The 19,471-nt window shown below is 45.8% G+C and overlaps 1 protein-coding gene across 4 annotated transcripts in view; it reads right to left on the bottom strand.

Moving 5' to 3' along the window:
• Positions 1 to 313: 313 nt before the first annotated feature.
• The window catches only part of PATJ (PATJ crumbs cell polarity complex component), a 140,715-nt gene continuing 121,557 nt past the window's right edge, over positions 314 to 19,471 (bottom strand). For 3 of the 4 annotated variants that reach the window (XM_048312761.1, XM_048312763.1, XM_048312762.1), the window contains exons 35-44: positions 18,836 to 19,029; positions 16,902 to 17,049; positions 15,759 to 15,845; positions 12,970 to 13,087; positions 11,265 to 11,305; positions 10,874 to 10,996; positions 9,690 to 9,794; positions 6,262 to 6,365; positions 4,627 to 4,750; positions 314 to 2,974 (exon numbers count right to left, since the gene is read on the bottom strand). In XM_048312761.1, coding sequence (XP_048168718.1) covers positions 2,828 to 2,974; positions 4,627 to 4,750; positions 6,262 to 6,365; positions 9,690 to 9,794; positions 10,874 to 10,996; positions 11,265 to 11,305; positions 12,970 to 13,087; positions 15,759 to 15,845; positions 16,902 to 17,049; positions 18,836 to 19,029 — 1,191 coding nt within the window. In that variant the 3' untranslated portion in view covers positions 314 to 2,827. The remainder of the gene's footprint in view (positions 2,975 to 4,626; positions 4,751 to 6,261; positions 6,366 to 9,689; positions 9,795 to 10,873; positions 10,997 to 11,264; positions 11,306 to 12,969; positions 13,088 to 15,758; positions 15,846 to 16,901; positions 17,050 to 18,835; positions 19,030 to 19,471) is intronic. The other variant, XM_048312764.1, reaches the window with a different exon arrangement.

Here is a 19,471-nt window from a genome sequence, read left to right as displayed (position 1 = left end):
AATGCCAACAGCCCTGAGATGGCTCCTGATGATGTCAAAGATGTCCTTGATGCTGTCACTGCCAACTGCAGGTTATTCCACGTCTCTCCAGGAGAGGAAGCTGATGGAGGGACTGTGAACAGCACAAGGCCCTTCTAAAGCAAAGGCTCTGACAGCTGAGTCCTCAAACCAAGGCAGGAGAACCTTCAGGACAAGAGGAAACGGAGGAAAAGTTGTGCCAGAGGAGGTTTAGACAGGATACCAGGGCAACATCTCATGCAATAGCTTTTAACTCTGACCTAAATTAAAATACAGAATAAAACAAATGCACAACTACTTACGCAACCGAGCTTTATTTAGAACCCCTGAAGTCATAAAACGTCTCCTTTTACTGGTATACGTAAACATACAATCAGGAGGTTTAATTGCTTTTTCCCTTGCGCAGAAATAAAGTTCTAAACAAACCAGAACACCTCCACCCAGACAAGCATGATGCAAACTGAATTCTCTGCCTTGGTCCTGCACGTGGAGCGTGGTCACTGGTTTATCAATTATTTGCAATATAATTTTTTGGCAGTAATATACTCAAACACACAAAGTGCAAATTACAGGAAGCAGAAAATGTTCTCTCTCCTTCTGAGCAACGAGAAGTGCAAAATGTCTCAGCCCATAAATTCTATTTATGTCTATGAACTGCATGTGCATCACAGGCTAATAAATAGCCGTGTACAACTTCATTGATTAAATGTGGCAACGTCTCAGAGTCGGAACGCAGCGGCTATAAAAACAACAGGACAGAGGAATCATTCCCTTTGGTTGGCAAATTCCACACACTGTTGCTGAGGGCACCTCCTCACATCTCACCTTGAACTGCTGCATGCCTCGGATACTTGTGCAACCCAAGCAGTTTGTTAAGAATTCCCCAGTTTTCTACATCTGGAGCTATTCCTGCAATCAAGATTCCATTCACACCTCACTTGGCAAATCCAACAGGACACTGGGAATCCACTGAAAATGAGAAGTCTCTTCCAGGCACTCTTAAGGGAATACCCACCAATGGTTCCAGCAGGCTAAATGCACTTTGTGATTACCTAAAGTTATGGAAAACTTTCTAAGGAAATAAGGAAAACCCTTCTCCATGAGAATTAATCGCAGCATTCCTGTCTCAGTGTAGTTCACCTCGCTTCAGGACCTGTTCCTGTATGCAAAATGCGGAAAATTCCACTAAATGACACAGAACAACACCCCCCTGCACTGCTCAGTTATTATACTGCAGATTTTGAACCTTCTTTCCATTTAATTCCTGGAATTTTTCACACAAAATGAGCAACCAATTTTGACCCCGCCCCCCCTTTCCTTTCTCCCAGCTACATCATCATTATAAATTATGCCAAATAGTCCAAGTCAGACTGGGCTGCTTCCTCCAAACCCCTCCTGCTCCTCTGGATAGGAAGATTAACCCACAATGCCTTGCACTGCCAGGAATCTGCCTGCCAAATTCATCTGCTAAATCACCAAGGCCACGCTCATATAATCACGGCAGGATGGCTGGGACATGGAATGAAGCTGGGAACTTTTGGCTAAACGTTCCTGCACTCCCACCTCCACAGTGGAGTGGGACCGGCCTTGGGAAGGCTCCTTGTGAGCTTCAGACCCCCAAAAATTGGCTGGGGTTTCAACTGAGCTGCCCAACTCGCTGGAGGGGACTGAGAAACATCATCCCAAACTGCTGCAGCTGGCTGTGGGAGATCATCCCAGCACTGCCTGGTAGTGCCTGGTGTTACCCAAAATTGACTCTGGCAGCCCCAAGAGAGGAGCATCCTCTGTGATGCATGAAAGCCTCTTCCTTGCACTACCTGATCCTGGGGAGACTCCCAGAAATATAAATCAGTTTGCTGGGTAGGATGAACTCCATCGAGCTGGAGGGACTGCTCACCGTCATTCCGAGAACTACAGGATCACATTCCCGAAGCAAACTTTTTGTCTTCGTGGAAGTTTCAGGATGAACAATTATGCTGCAGCTTGGCACGACAACAACTGCCTTTGTATGCGACATGCCTGGCATATAACAGCACATTTCTTCTTAAAAAATATAATTAGAATAGACTGAGCTACGCTGTTGTTGTTCATGCTGCCTAAATATCTGAAAAGGCTCAAACATTTTAAAAGCCTAAAAAAATAAATTTCCCTCTCCCCTCGTTTATTTTTCATGCTAAAGGCTGCAAATTGACACATCACAGTAATTACCTCTGACTAACTTCCATAGACCTACCCAAAGAGATAAACATGAGAAGTTCACATTTGACTATCAGACTTACTGTGCCGAGCACAAATAATTTCCCAGAGGAGAATTTGATATTTCATCATTTGGAACAGTGGTAATTTAATTACATTGCTAATGTTTTCTGGCATACTTGAAAGAACAATTAGCATAAGTAAATCATGAGTGAGATGACAAGTCACTCGGCATTTATTTCTGCTCATCAGATGAGATCAGTTGATGATCGGAATTCTCCTTTGTGTGCGAACTGATTCCAGGTTCAGCAGTCGCAACCGGGGTTCGGACCAGCGGGGACAAACCGACGCATTAAATAAAGCAGAACGAATCTCGTCCTTTGAAGTTCCTTAATTAAACTTGTCCAGAGAAACCTCCAAAGCCACCAGAAGTTGTGGAGGGCGGGGAGAAAGGCTGATAAACGTGGGAGGCTGAATGAAGCTGGAGATGCGCACTGCGCGGCCTGGCAGCGGCGGGAAGGCTGATCCATGTTTGCCAGGCTCTGCCGGGGGCTGGGCAGTGTTTGACAGCTCTACTGATGGCCTAAAAGAATTGTGTTTATCTCTGTGACGCTCAGGACAGCACTGTCAGTGTCACCGTGCCCCTCTGGCGCTTCAGGATGGCCACAGCCTGCTCGTGGGTGACGCCTTCCAGGGCCTCCCCGTTGACGGCCACGATCTGGTCCCCGCGCTTCAGCCGTCCGTCGTCGGCCGCCGCACCCTGCAACGGCAAACCAGGGATCAGCCGTGGCACACCGGGCCTCCTGGGACCCGGAATGCTGCCTGGAATGAGGGATGGAGCACTGGGAATCCCTCATGGCCGGGAGAAATGGCAGTGCTGAGCTTCCCCTGAGTGCCTCGACCACCACCTGGTGCTCCCCACCCTGCCAGGGTACACGCCCAGGAAGAAGGGAATTGGCTCTTCCCTCAAAAAAGGCAGGGAAAGACTGACTCTGGATTTTACCATCATGGAGAGGCTTGTTAAAGTGTTAAAGCACTTGAAATGTGCTCCATGCCCCAGGGCAGAGAAACAGCTAAAAAAGTGGGGAGGCAGAGGGAACAAGCTGGGCACTGCCCCGGACCCCAGACAGAGCTGAAGAAATGGCCTCGAGTTGTTTAGATTGAACATCAGGATCATTTTGTTCAACAAAAGGTGCCAAGCACTGGAGCAGACTGCCCAGCGGAGTCCCCATCCCCAGAGGGATTTAAAATCCATGTGGATGTGGCACTTGCGGACATTGGTTGGCAGTGCTGGAAAAATGGCTGGAGTCAATGATCTCAGAAGGTTTTTCCAACCTAAAAAGTTCTATGACAGTCCTGAAAAGCTTCCAGAGAGCTTTAGAAATGGCTCTTCTCCTCCAGAGGCCTCAGTGAAGTTCTTTTACCTAAATCCCAAGCCCTGCCTGCCCAGAGGTTGGCTCACAGTGTCTCCTTCTGCCCCACCCCAGTGACTGCAGGAACTTTAGGTTCCATTCAGGGTTTCTCAGCTGTGCTCTCACCTAGAAACTCGTAACCCTAAGCACCAGCTGAAAGAGACAGTATTTTAATAATTGAAAATTGTAAAAAGGCCAGATATTTACGGTTTGAGCCCCAGAATAGCAGGAGAAGGAGACATGACTTCTATTCTACCTTCAAAGTTTTCTCGAAGACATCATCTACCCTGCCACAAGTGCTGCCACAAGTGACAGGGCAAGCAACTGCATGTGACTGACTTCAAAATTATTTCATGGAAAGTATCCCTAATTCCCACTGTTCTTCTTCCCTCCTCTTCCATTTCCACAACTCCCCTGACGTGGCCATGCCTGATGTGTCTTGCTGGCCCACACTGAGCTCATTTCTAGCAGGGGATGGGTGGAAAAAGGGGCATTTCTCCCTCCTCCATATGCTGTATTATGATTCTTCCCCAGCCTCAGGGGCTGGAGCTCTCTGTATCTGGCAGGGACCCCCAATGCCCCCAGACACTCAGGGCTGGCATCAGAGATGGGCTAATTCCTGTTTTTTCACCAGGATACAGCACCTCTGCAACTGCCTCCCTCCTGCACAGTGGGGAAAAAGGATGCCTTCGACACCTCCCGGAAATCCCCTGGAGATTTACAGATCGAAAACTGCCTTATAAATATTTTAATGTACAAACCCAAGTTTCCCAAGTACACAGAGCAATTTTGCTGAGACAAAGTGTCTTGTTTCAGCCATCAGTAATATGAAATACAAACTGAGAAGCCAGCTATGAGTTCTGGGTCCCCTAACTCACAGCAATGTACTCAGACAGTACATTTTGCTTTCTGCTACATAATATATTATCCAAGCCCAATCTTAGGTTTATTTTTAAAGATAATACAGAAAAAAGGGGAGAAAACAAAAAATAAAAGATACCTTGGCAAATATAGTCTTGACATAAATGGGCAGGTCTCCATGGGGACTTCCATACCCCCCTACAATACTAAATCCCAGTCCATCAGAGCCTTTCTCCAAAGTAATAATCTTAGGTTGAGGTGCTCTGGAAACACAATAAATATCACTTAGATAAGCAATGTCTGTCTCTGGGGACACTTACAGAGACATTTATCTATCGTGAGTTTTTTCACACAGTCACAAACCATGACCCTGGCACTGGAATGTTCCTTCAAAGCCCAGAGTAGTTCAAAGGCTGCTCCCGTGCGCTCCAGCTCCTCACTTGGAAGAATTTATTTTTAATTACTGTATTCTTATATTATACCCACATGCCTGTGCTCATAACTCCAGAGCTCGTCACTTTGAGCCTGAACTCTTTGGGGGGTTTTCTCTGCCTACACTGAACAAAGGAAGATTTTTTGGTGGAGTTTAGGCCACTCATACGAATTTATCCATCTCAAATTTGAAATTAGTAATTTCTGTGTATGTAGAAAGAATTGTTGTGGACAGAAGGTGGTCAGGTATTGGCACAGCTGCCCAGGGCAGGGATGAGTCCCCATCCCCAGAGGGATTTAAAAGCTGTGTGGATGTGGCACTTGGGGACATGGGTCAGTGGTGGCCTCGGCAGTTGGACTTGATGATCTGGGAGGGCTTTTCCAACCTAAACCATTCCATGATTCTGTGAAAGCCATTTGGCATCTTCCACCTATCTAAGGGTGCAGCCCAAGCTGAATAATATCTGTGCATTTTTTAGGACCTACCTAATTCTGCTTCACATTTTCACTTCTAAATTTCCCTACTGCTTTGATATGAAAAAAGAATACAAATCCTTTTGTAAAGCAAGCAGTTCTCCTTTGAGAGAAGCAATAAAACCAGCATCTCACATTGCAAGACCACAGAATGCAGCACAAATAGCTCAACTTTTACACTCAACCCCCCTGAGGTAGGGCAGCAACTTCTTAAAATAAACAGAATGAACCACAGAATGAAAATGAAGAACATAATGAAGATGATGAGCTGAAATGGAGACCAAATCAATTTCAAAATGGTAATTGGGATGCTACAGTGTGAAAAGCACACAATGGAGAATGATGCATGGCAGGGCTGGATCTCCAACTTCCATCACCTCACACAGGTGCTGCAAGCAGGAATTATTTTAATCAGATTTTTTCAAATTACAAAGCTAAAAAGATTGAAAAGACAAAGTCCTGGGACTTACATGTTTTGAAAGGTGTTTTTAACACCTCTGGCATCAGTCTGCCAATACCAAATTATTTCAAATTGCTATGATCAGAACTCCTTCCAGACGAGGAAGCCAACGGACAAGGGCAGAACTACCATGTCAGCACAACGTTAGGGAAGAAAGGGGATATTTTTTCCTTGAAAAACACCCAGAAGTAGTGCTTGGAAACACGTTTTGTGCTTGTTTACTCAAGCAATTTCTGTCAGCAGGCAAAGACAGACACGAGCCCATCATCAGCTTGGGGAAGGAAGGTCACAGAGTTTTCATTTTAAAGGTGATGGAAAATTAGAGAGAGAAGCAATGGGAGAGACCTCCTTGCACCCCTTCTCCTGCCCAGAAATCCACCCCAGCTCTGCAGGAGAGCAGGAACTTACTCGGGATCGTCGGCGGGGTGCTCGGAGGGCGCGTTCAGGCTGCAGCCCGTGGACATGCTCTCCAGCTGGCTGGCAATGGCACTGATGTTGGTGTCAGCCACCACCTGGGCAAGGGGGATGCAAGGAAACACCATTTGGAAAATCAGCTGCTGACTTTTTTCCCCAGGCAAGTTTTAAAACCAAGTTCCACTCAAATCTCCTGCTAATTCCTCACTTTCAGGTAAGAGCAGCCACTTTTCTGGGGGTTCAATGCAAATTTTGCTCTGAAGCTTTCTCTTGCCCTCACATGACCATCACTCGGGCACTGAGCAAAGGGGAAGAGTCTTTCTGGATAATCCAGAGAAAAAGGTTACTTTTCCAAGGAAATAGAGTCAACACAAGGGTCCAGGATGCGTCTTGAATGAAACCATCATAACCTTTAAGAGAACACCAAGATCCAAAAGACTGTGAGGCAAGTACCCTGAAATAGCTCAGACTGGTTTGTTTGATGAGTAGGGAACAAATGAATCCTTGGTTTTGACTTTTCTGAATTTTTAGCATGAAAACAAACTGGATTGTTAACCTTCCCAGTTCTGGGTCCTCTGTTGTTCTGAAACCATCCTGAATGATGCTCTGAGGGCTGGAGCCCCTGTGCTCTGGAGCCAGGCTGGCAGAGCTGGGGGTGCTCACCTGGAGAGGAGAAGGCTCCAGGGAGAGCTCAGAGCCCCTGGCAGGGCCTGAAGGGGCTCCAGGAGAGCTGCAGAGGGACTGGGGACAAGGCATGGAGGGACAGGACACAGGGAATGGCTTCCCACTGCCAGAGGGCAGGGATGGATGGGAGATTGGGAAGGAATTCTTTCTGAGAGAGTAGTGAAGGCCCTGGCAATAACTTTATTTTTTTTTTTATTGATGATTTTTTACTTGCTTTTTTTTTTTTTCTGGAAAATTTTCAAAGAAACCACCACGAAGTGGTTTGGATTTGAAGTATTTACAGCTGAAAGGACATCAATTTCCCAACAAGTACATGCTGTGGTTATCCCCTAACTCCATCTCCCTCTGAGGAGATATCTTCTCTGCCTGACGTTTACTGCAGCACAGGCGTTCAGCTCAGACACAGTGAAAAACAGCCAGGAAGAATAATTCCAGTATTTCCTCTAGCTATGGCCTTATTTTATCCAAGTGAGCAGGTACTTCTTCCACTCATTGCTGTGAACGTGGCTTAAGGAAAACGTCCCTTTTCAAAGTAAAAAAATTGTTCTATAAATCTGTTCCAAGTGAGTGCTCACAATTCTTCCATAGCAATATTTCCCTCTTCCCAATCATCTGGAGCCAAGAGGGTGATAGAGCCAAGAGGTTTCCATGCAAATTTTGCATCCCAGGACTCGGGTTCCAGGATGCCCCAAAGGAAGGGGTCCAGCAGATGAGAGCAGCACCTGGCTCAGCCAGCAAAGACCCCACCGAGGTTCCCTTCCCATGGCATCAGGGTAAGGAATTCCAGCCAGGATCTGTCGTGGTTTTTTTTTTTTTTTTCCTGTCGTTCAATAAAACAAAAATAAATCTATATTCAAAAATCTTCAGTTGGCAGCAAGAACATATGAGAGTTCAACAGCCTTGTAAAAAAGCTCCCCCTTATCTCATTACTACACCTGCAGAAAAGAAATTAAATTAAACCAAGGCATCAAAACAGCCGAGAGGGATGATTGTTCCCCTGAGACCTTAATCTCCCATTTGCAAACAGCATTTACAAACTCCTTCCCAGGACATTCCCATAATAAGCCTTTCCACCCCACTGCACACAATTATCTGACCTTTCAGAGCAGCTTGCCATGAAGTGGTCTACCCTGATAATAAATAGAATTACTTAATGGCACATCAGTCACGATCATCACAGAGATAGGATTATTCCATTTGGATTGTTGTGATAAAGAACGAGCAGCTTAGTGGTGGTGAGGTACCTGTGGTTGGTGGGGAACCATCAGACCCACGCTTTGACACCACTCCAGGTGTTAAAGTACAACATCCCACCTTCCTAGAACAGATTTTTAATAGAGGAGAACAGACTCTACTCCATCCCAATAAACCTGTATCATCTGTAAAGAGCATCAAGCTCATTTTAATGAGACAGAATGCTCAGGGAGCCAAAATGTGGAAGAGAAACAGCCAAGTGACAAACCCAAAGACACTTCCAGAGGAAGCTCTTTAACCCAGTGGCACTTCTAGAAGAACCTCTTTGTTTGTGTGAGCGACCCAGTGACAGAGTGCTCCATCAGGAATATTTTTAAATCCATGATGAGGAGCAGTATTGAGCTGTATTACAGCTTTCAAGATGAGCAATTTTAGGTTCTGCATCAAGCTTTTAATTTTCTATTCAGGGAATACCGTTGACATGAAAAGTGAAATTACGCAACGTTAGTAACAATATGATAACTATAATTTAACAGAGAATCCTCAGCTGGTGTAAATCTGTGTGTTTCCTCTGACTTCAATGGAACTACACAAAACACCATCTGCTCTGGAACTGGCTCATCACTCACGAGGTCAGCAGTTCATGGACAGACAAAACAAAGAATAAGCAAGTCTAAAACTAAGTTTATTATCATTTCATTGCCTCTTCTTTCCCTTTTTTCTTTTTTCCCCGTTTTTTATAGTCACATTTGTGTCATAATACAAGCAAGGAGCTTGCACAAATCCCTCAGGATGTGTTCCAATCCAAAATGCTGGGATGATAAAGAGAGTTAAGAGTAGATTTTAGTGGTGTCTTCAGCTTGTTTTCCAATTGTTGCAATAATTCTGCAAACGAGTAGAATTTTGAATTCTCTCTGGCAAGTATTTTCCCCATTTCTTTGTATAAACATAAAAATAAACTCTGGATCAATGCAGTGGCAGGCAGCAATTAGAAGCAATGTGGCAGAAGATGTCCCTCTTAGCTACCACAGAAACATAGCAGTGACAGCACTGTTTTCTCTCTTGAGTGTTTTTATCCTTTACCTGTAGAACAATCAATTCCAGGCAGCACTGCCTCAGTGATGATGCCATCATTTCTCCTAAATTCTGCTAGAATTTCTTTCAAGGACAAGGAAACCACCCTGTGGGTCTCTGTCTCGTTACATCACAAGCACACACACACATTTTCTTGTTCCTAGTTAACTTCCAATTAAAAAAAAAAAAAATCCCACAACTTGGAAGCTTGTTGATTTATCACGTGTGGCAACAAGTCATTTTGTTCTCTTTGTTATGCTTTTATAGAACCATGCTCACAGCCTGCATGAATGGCAATGAAGAATTTTTGAATGGAAATGATTTCTTGCTCTCGTTCTGTGTAATTCCCACCAGCAAAGCACCCTGCAATTCTGTGATGCCTTGTGCCAGGGATGCTCAGGGTTTTTTTTTAATTCCTGAATGCCATTTATCTACCCTGATGCAGCTGCATGTTCAATTTATCACCATACCTGCAGGATAATGCTCCCATAAGCATTCTTTAGTAGATTAACTGCATCTGCATGAGACAGCCCATCCAAAGGTTGCCCATTAATGCTGACAATCCGATCTCCAACCTGAAAGTACAACAGCAATGGAAAATTAACAGCATTAGGGAAAATTAAAGTTAAGAATGCTTAAAATTCCTGGTGAACTTGGCACTGCATAGTCATGCTTCTCTTTTGCAGGATCCCTTTTGTGAGGATTCTGCACTGCCAGTGATCATTTCCCATTCTTCAGAGCAAGGACAATACGGATTTTTTTACCACTAACAATACGATCAGAGAAACAAAGATGGGTTGTATTTCACTTTTTCTATTTGCAAGCAGAGAGAGGGGGAGATTTTCACTGCTGTCCTCCCATCCAGAAAGGATTCATTTGTGTCTGAATGTGCAGACAAGTTCATATTCTTCCAGACCATGTAAGCACATGCTGAATCTTGTATAGGAGAGTAGGAACTTCTGATATTAATCCAATTAACCTGGATGATTTCTTCTTCCTACACACAAAAATGACCTTGACCCTGCCATTGTTTAATTCCATTAGAGACAAGGCAGGAGTGTAGCAGCTTGTCCTAATGAATCTCATGGGCCAAAGCATGTGGATCTGCATGCATAATAAGTTCGTTTCAATCCTCATGATTCCTTGCAACTCTCTCCAAAATTGGAAGTGTTCACCATGGCCATCCCTGGAAACCCACACGTGCTGTGGGTCTGATACAAGTGCCTTATTTTGCTGTTTCTTTATAGGTGCCTTAAGATCAAACAACTCATTTCTCATCTGGTTTCTGCCTGGTTTGAGCTCTAAATGATGCCCAGCCTGGAGCTCCCAAAATACCTGTGGTTTCCAGAGACCCTCTTGCTGCCCTGCCTGGGCCTGGATGAACACAGACATTCCAAGACCACTGCAAATGCATTTAAGCTCTTTCTCTTAACATCACTTTCAGGGGCAGCAATCACCATTATTCCCAGGATGGGAAGAGAAGGGCAGATTTGGTTTTTGGGGTGGGTTTTTTTTTTTGTTTGTTTTGCTTTTATATAAAAGGAGGCAGAGTAATCTGTGAGAGATTATCAGTGGTAGCAAACATAGAAGTGCTTGAGGCTTCAAGGGACATGTGGGAGATGAAACAGGAAATATTGAGGACCCCAGCACTCACTCTGAGCCTTTGTGTCCGAGCAGCCACTCCACTGGCCTGGATCATAGCGATGAAGATGGGAATGTCTCCCAAGGGACTGCCCTTCCCTCCTGCTATGCTGACACCCAGTGCATCATTCGGGCCCTGAAACAAAGCAAAACCAAACATCTGCAGCTGGGGCAACTCGCAGAGGTCCGTGTTCAGGGTATGGCAATAACTGGCTCCTTTGATTTGTGGAACAGGGAGAAAACGGGTTTGACACACACATTTCCTCACCCAAAGCACAGGCACACATCCAACATCCGACTGCAAACACAAACAATACAGCTTGACTTGTGAGAAATGCTGCAAAAATGAACAACTTCACTGACAGGAGTCGGCTTTATGAATGGATAGAAAATAACTCACTGACCCTCGTTATCTCCACAGTCCTTGGGCCCATATCGGCTCCTCCTAATAAAGAAACAAACAATTAGCTTCTGTAATTAAGAGATAATATAATTAAGAGATAACACTGTCAGGTGACAACGGTCCCTTGCTGCCTAGGCAGAGTTATCACCAAGCAGGAGTGGAGCCTTCCTGTGCCAAGGCAGGCAGTGCTGCTCACGTGAGGAGGAGGAGGAGGAGGAAGGATGAATGCGGTGCAATCCCTCCGGCTCTCGATGTCACCGTGACTCCCATTGTAGCCCAGCCACAATCTGTGCAACAGCAGCACTGTGCCAGCCTGGAGAACAGCCCTATTGTGCCTTCACTCAATTAAAGATTGCCTTATTATTCCTAAATCACAGCGGCCCTGCACAAAGGGCTCTGGGAATGGTGCGGTTCCAGGGATTTCCTCTTCCCGTTTGTGCTGTGTTGGAAAATAATGGACAGGCAAGAAGTCAGGCTGGTGTGGATCCAGTCACAGGGCATTAAAAAGTACTCAAAATATTGGAAAAGGGGAGGAAAAGGGGAAAGAAAAGGGGAAGGGAATAAGGATGAAAGCAGAAGGAAAAGGAGAAGGGAATAAGGGCGAGAGGGGAAGGAAAGGGGGGAAGGAAAGGGGAAAGAAGAGGGCAAGGAAAAGGGGAAGGGAATAAAGGTGAGAGGGAAAGGAAAGGGGGAAGAGGAAAGGGGGAAGGAGAAAGAGGGAACAGGAAAAGGAACAGGGGAAAGAGAAGGGGGAAACTGGGAAAGGGAGAGGGGAGAGAGGAGAATGGAAAGAAAAGGAAAAAGGAGAAAGGAAAATAAGGACTTCAGAGGCATTGTTCAAACTGTTTTCAGCCCTACAAGCTGATGGTGTAGTGAGGTCCCAGGCTCGGCTACACCCACCCCTAATTGTATCAACTTTAATGAAACTGTTTTAAGAGCCTTTCTGAAGGCTGGCAGAATTAGTCTCTTCCAAAATTCCACGATTCTTACCCCCCCAACACCAGCACTCCCCACATCCATGCAGGTGTGCCTGTGCAGGAGGACCAGGACAGCTGAGGTCCGTGGCACTGGGAAGCTCAGCCCTGGGGACCCCAAATCATGGTCAGGACATGCCCTGCCAGTGCTGCAGGGCCTGTCCACACAGCCCAAGGAAGGCTGCCCAAAAGCCACCAGGCTCCTCCAGTGCCTGCAAACTGGCAGAAGAAATGTCTTCTCCTCCTGCTCACGGTCAGACGTGAGCAAAGATTCCCGACTCCTGGAGGAACTCTCCCCAGGCTACTGCAGGTCGTGGATTTAATGCTCTCTAAACCTGCAAACTGCAAACTGGGCATTGTGACTTTCTCATTACAAAACACCCCTTCATGCACTCAAGAGTAACAAAGATATAAATGAAGTGGTGGCAGCTTTATTCCCTGAGAAAACTGTTTCTAATGCGAGAACCATGCCTGTGCTAAGCCTCTGACAAGGGCGTGAGGGAATAGCAGGGCACAGGAATTCTGCACTTGAAATAGAGGAGCCATTACTCCTCCAGCAGACATAAAATAATGTCATCTGCTGGAAAGTGTTCGGCTCTTAAAAACATCCGTGGGGTGTCTTCTGGGAGGCTGGGCAGGAAAACCAGATTGAAGTGTTCAGTTTGGCTTTTAAAGCAGCCCAAATATAAAGCAAATCACACTCAGCTGTTCTGACAGCTGCCCACTTTGTACCTGAGTTTCTCTGGGATGTGTCTGCTGAGGACCTTTTTGTGCTGACAAAGTTCTGCAAGGTGGAGAGGACGGGAGCAAGCGCGGGGTGGAAGTGGCTGTGGACACTCTGTTGGCTCGCCTGAAGGTAAAAATAAATAAAAACCCGTGAGTCAAACCCAGAAGTGAACTTTAAACCAGGCCCTGCGACAGACGGATGCAGCTGTGCTCTGTGCCAGCCACACTGGAAATGCCACATTGGCCACACAAGTGCAAACCCCTCTGGGAGGGGAAACCGACCAAAATCTCCCCATGGAGGTGAAGTCACCATCCCTGGAGGGATTTAACAGATGTGTGGACGTGGCACTTGGGACAGGGGTTAGTGGTGAGCTTGGCAGTGCTGGGGAATGGTTGGATTTGATGGTCTTGGAGGGATTTTCCAACCTCAGTGGTTCTATGGTGCTGCTCACAGTACTACAGACCCTTAGGTGCACACTTCTGTGTTGCTCAGGTCAGCTCTAGACAGTGTTCCCCTCTCTAAGTTGCTCCCAGGGTGTCTCCACACCTCAGGAGAAGGGGAAATTATGCACGAGGCACCCAGGAGGACACCAAACAGCTGCTCTCTCACACATGGAGGGGATAACAGGGACACTCATCCTGTCACCTGGCAGGAATCTCTGTTGTTTTAGCTGAACACACTGTGATTGTCCCTGCTCCTTCTCTTTGCCGAAGAACCTCCTCCCTTTTCCAGAAGAACGTGGAAGCTGACAGAGGGAGAGCCTCCAAAGGGAGCTGCTTGCTCCTGTTGCCCTTCCCATTCCCCTCCTTTTCCCTCTCTCCTTAACTGGCTTTTATCTTCAAACTCTGCCCCTCGAGGAAACCTAATTATCCATTTAGGAAGGGCATCTGAACAACAGGTTCCACCGAGGGCCAGACCTTTCCAACAGGGCTGCCTTGTCCAAAACAAAGATCTGGTCCATCTTTGTCCACGCACAGCAGAGATTTCTCCCCCCAAAGGCATCAGTTGGTGACTCAAAAGCCCTGACACATTATCCCACTGGCCAGTGTGCAGCTGTCAGTGACAAACACCAGGCACAGCAAGATTTCCACCTCTGGGTGCCAATTCATGGCCCAGTTAACAACATTTGCAATGCACGTGAAAGAAACCCCTGTCCCGCACCTCAAGGCTTCAATTTCCACTGCTCAAGGGATGCAGTCGACCCAGAAAAAAGCCAAGTGAGGACAAAAGTTCTCGATGCTCTTGGCCAGCACCTTCTAAAGCAGCACTTGCAGTTGTCCAAATCATTCAAGCTGATCTGCTGCATCATCTGCCAAGATTTTTATAGCTCTTGGAAGGGTTTTGGTGAGAAACATTTATTCAGTTTTCAAAATCACCAAGTCGCTTTGGAGCAGTGAGATGAAGGCTCTCAAACGACTCTGCATCAAGGAGATTAGGATTTCTTAAAAAGAAATGCAGGAATTACCAGGTTCCTGCAAAAGCCTCTTAGGCTACAATAAAGTGGGATGATGTCATTTGATCTGAATTTTCACCTGGACCCATGTTAGATACTATGGCATTTTGCTTCCCTTTCAGCTTGAGCTTTCCGTGGTAAAACCAGGCAGATAATTTTTAGCTGTCACTTTTTGATTACCTTGCTCTTGCTTAGGCTTCATGCTGATACAGTGGCCAAAACAAAGTGCAGTACTTGACTGCTGACTTAATGCAATCAGTGCCATTTCCCTCTGTTACTTCATCTCTCCTTGCCTGCTGCATGCACTGCAGATGTTTCTCCAAAGCCATTCTTTTTAAAGCTGGGCTTAGCCCAGCTGTTCCCACATGGCTTTAGCCCTTCCTGGTACCTCACCACCTCCAGCCAGCCCGGATCACTGCTGGCCTTTAGGAAGTGAAGAAATCACGCCATGCTGCAATAATTTTGGCACGTTTTTGGGTTGTTCATGGACAGGCCTCTTACAGACGTCCTTAAAAACATTCCTGCTTTAACTCACATCTCCCCTAAGCCTCCTAGGGCTCCTCCTCTCTGTTTCCAAAAAACAAACCCTTCTTTTAGAAGTGCTGGATCCCCTCATGTGCAGCTCCCCCATGGCAGAAAGGGGCCAAAACCCCCCACAGCATCACCGTGCTGTGATCACTCTCTCAGAGACATTGGCACCTTCAGTGTAATGGCAAAGCAGTCGATTTTCAGAAGGAAAACCCATTGAGAAGAAGTTTTCTAAGTCACTGTGCCTTGTTTCTGTCCCTGCAATCCTCCAGGTTTAACACCAAGAATCGGTGTCTGAGCGGACTTGGGGGGCACAGGGAGAGGGGAAAGGCCCTGCTCTGATTGAAAAATGAATTGTCCTCGCCTCAGGTAAAAAGCAAGTGAAGCAGGAAATTGCTCTGTGTTTTCTTGGAGAGGAAAGCAGCTCTCCTGTGGTTCTGCTGTAAGATAGGCAGAGATACAGTTCGGTTTCATCAGCTCATTTTGATAGACAAAACAGCTGCAGAAAATACATTCAAGTGGTTTTTGCAGGTCTGAAAACCAGAAGTTTCTGGGCATCATCATTTGAGAAAGATTTTACAGATTTTTTTGTGTGCCTTGGGAAGACATTCCGACAATAAATACATTAACCAGCTCTTCTGCTCAATCAGCATTTCAGCTGCAGTTCAGCACAGAAAATTATGGGGATAAAATATTTGGTTCCCCACCCTCAGCAGTGTCTGTGGAAGGATGAGCTTCATGAGCACATCTGTGCACCATCCCCGGGCTCTGCCCTTCACAGCTCCACTTTAAACAGAGGAATTTCTCACTAACCTGACTGTTTTGGGATGTTTTCCGTGATGACAGCCATGACCCAGCTCTCAGTCTCCCAAGTTCAAGATGCACCAGGCCTTGGGCACACTTGGAAAAAAAAACACAGCCCACAATGTACAATTTAAGTAGACATATAATATTTCATGCTCTCCTGGAGAGAATTATGTTTATATTCAGCACCACAAGTCCGTGAAGAAAACCACAAGGAATGCTCAAAACATGAACATTTGTATTTAGACAATACAAAAAGTGAAATCGATTTAGGCTTGTCCTGAAGGTTTCTCCTGGTTGCTGAATTTAGTATGGATCTCCCTCTTGCACACTGATGGCCAATTTACTCAGGAAAAATAAACAAAAAGCCCCAAACTCTTTAGCAGACATTTGAAAAACCCTTCAGAGGAAAAATGCTGCAGAAAAGGGTGAATTTAACCCATATGGATCCAACTTAACAAAATACCCTCGTACCTCCGATTCCCAATTCTTAAATAGGTAAACTTTTGGCAAAGCACCAACCCTAAATGGAAAAAGCAAGGAAATAATTAACCTTTCCCTTCCAGAATGAAAGAAATCATGCACAGAAACATTGGTGGGGATGGCAGGGGGAAAGCCCTGGAACCAGATGCAGCCTGGAATAGAAATGGGTCTTCAGCATCCACAGGCACTTGTGGCCATCCCACCCCTGCCCTTTCCCCCAGCCTGATCTGCCACAGAAAAAGGCAACTTCTCCCAGAATTTCCGAGTAAAATTACTCCTGGAAGATGGAAAGCTGTGCACAGGAACAGATTTAAGCTGTCATTTTATCCCTGCAGGTCAGTACAGCAAAGCCAAAGATTTATTTCAGTTCTGGTCTGTGTTGCCGCTCCCGTTTCCAAGTATTTTTCTAACACATGCGATACACAACTGCATTTTCAAATAAATGCCTAAATACTAAATGTGTCTTTGTGTTCCTGCTTCATATCATCCAATTCCTAGGAATACACGGAGAAGAGACTTTAAATGAAGCTCCCAGTTATTTCAAATGAAATTCTTGTCTCAGTAATCAGATAGAGCTGTCCCATGTATGGTAAATAGCACTTCAGGATAATTAGCTTGCACAGTGTCAGTAACTGCAATTCAATATCTCAAAATGTATTCTGTACTCACCTTAAGTATAGTGGCAACAGTCTCTTGTGAGGCATTTCTCATATCCTCCCCATTTACAGACAAAATCTGATCTCCTTGAATTAATCTTCCATCTAGGTCTGCAGCTCCTCCTTTAACAATGTCAGAGATAAACACTCCACTTCCATTTCTAACAATGCAAGAAGCATATGGCTAATTACACAATCCAATATTCTTTGGGAGACCAATTTAGATTACTTGCATTTAAGAGACATTAAAAGAAACCTGTGAGCAGAGGAAGAACCAGTTTTACACCCCATTCAGCTGTGTAAAAAAATCGATGAGTTTTAAAACCACAGCACGTTTTGCTAATATTTAATGCTGTCTCTCCCCTTGAACTGCTAATTCTGACTGTGTGATACATAAAGATGTATGGAAAACACCATTTATATGAATAGAAGTCCAAGGTTTGGTCTATGATGGAGTTAAACTGTCTCCTGGTAGGACGTGGTTTAGTGGTGGACTTGGCAGTGTTAGGTTAAAGGCTGGACTCAATGATCTTGGAAGGCTTTTCCAACCTAAATGATCCTGTGATTCCGTGGTGTGAGCTGGTGCCAGCTGCAATGACAAGATCTGGCATTTTTTATCCTTCACCCGAAGGACACAGCACTTCCCACCCTGAATTATACCTGGGTATCATTTAACAGACCTCAGAAATTGAGCTCCCCCTAAGGAGGGGATCCCCACTCTGAAGGATTCAGGAATAGCACAAGAAGTTCAGCACAGAAGCAAAGGCAGGAGGGCTGGAGACTGCGATTACCATCTGCAGGGTAATTTACATAATCTAAATTAATTACCCACCCCACAATCTGCTCACAACACCTGGGTTAAACACTGCTACCCAAAAACTGTTGCAGAAACTCTCCTGACCATAGGCAGTCAGGATAATGACACGGTGCTTTGTAATTGCAAAAGTAAATTATTTTTGGCAATACAGGAGGGCAACTCCAACACCGAACAAGTGTTATGCCATAAATCTCTTTTAGCAAAGGAAGACTAAAACTATCAGTGCTCTGGTTTGAGTGATCTAATAGCAGTGGTTCAGAGATGTATCAGAAAAAAGTCACATTTTATTAGGCTGCTGTTACCTCCCACTGTATTGCTCTCTGACTGGAGGGTGGAGCTGGGACAGGACAAGAGGAAACGGCCTCAAGTTGTGCTAGGAGAGATTTGGGTTGGATATCAGGAAGAATTTCTTCGTGGAAAGGGTGGTCAGACATTGGAAGAGGCTGCCCAGGGAGTGGTGGAGTCCCTATCCCTGAAGGTGTCCAAAGAAGGACTGGACACGGTACTCAGAGCTCTGGGCTGGGTGACATTGGTCAAAAGTTGGACTCAATGGCCTTGGAGGGCTTTTCCAATCCCAGTGATTCTGTATCTCAGGTTCTGCTCTGTAAGCTGCTCTCTGCAGCGTGGCACAGTCACTTTGAACTGCTCAGGGTTTGCATCTAACTCAGCCTCTCACCTTCCACTGACCTCGGTCCCTTTGAACCGAGCACGAGCTCCACCTAACTCACAACTCCATCTGGCAAAGGCACATCCTGGAAAGAGGTAGGGTAGGTTTATCCCCCAGTTTAGAAATCAGAAAAGCCATGCTTAGGGCCTTCAAAGCCCTGAGACACAGCTACACTGATGCCACAGAAGAGTGAGCCCCCAGTTCTGCATGTCCCACACTCTCTCCAGGTGGGATTCCTGCTCTGTGCCCGGAGCCCTCCTGGGCAGCAGCAGCCTCCACTGCTCAGGTCTGTTGTTCTGACATAGGAACCAGAACCACAGCCCCATTGCATCCTGGAAGATATTCAGATACAAAATTCTGCTCCTTATGCAGTTTGCCTTTTCTTTCATAGTCCATTTAATGGCTACATCAAAATCCCAAATATTTCCCACTGGAAGCAGTGTTGGATCAGAGACGCTCTTACCGTTTCCCAGCTATGCTGAGCCCCAGTCCTCGGCCCGTTTTCTTTTGGATATCTACAGAGAAAATCTCCAGGTTTTCCTCATCCTTGTAATGTGCTTCATTCCTGTAAACCACCAGCTGCACCTTCTGGGGCGTCTGCCGCAGCGCAGTGATCGCTTCCTCGTGGCTGGCGTTCCGCAGATCGATCCCATTCACCTGGAATAATCAGTGTTTGCTTTCCAAATGACGTGGATAAATGATCTTTTCATCGCACCCTACCCGGGGGTGACAGCACAGATTTATCAATTTGACACCCCTTGGTGTTCTAATTGAGTGCTCCCATTTCCAGAGGGCCGAGCTCCTGGGTTTCCTACGGAGTGTGAGCTCGGAGCTTTGTGCCACTGCCTGGGGTGAATCCCAACAATCAGAACATTTGGGCTTGGAAGTTTTGGGTGTTCTTCCCTTCTTTTTAAACCTCAAACCTTTGCAGCCTCAAGCAGTGCTTTTTTCTCCAACTACACAAAGTGGGATATGGTCCTTTGAGCTCCCTGTGTATCTCAGTACGCAGGTTCCTTCTCCCCCAGCTCCCTAACATCATCAAGATGAAAACAGAAGGAATCAGAAACACCAACAAATAAATGGCCACAGAGAATCCCAG

The sequence above is a fragment of the Corvus hawaiiensis genome, chromosome 9, assembly GCF_020740725.1.
Source record: "Corvus hawaiiensis isolate bCorHaw1 chromosome 9, bCorHaw1.pri.cur, whole genome shotgun sequence".
NCBI lineage: Eukaryota > Metazoa > Chordata > Aves > Passeriformes > Corvidae > Corvus > Corvus hawaiiensis.
The sequence above is the reverse complement of the archived record's forward strand: the minus strand, read 5'-3'. Positions and strand labels throughout refer to the sequence as shown.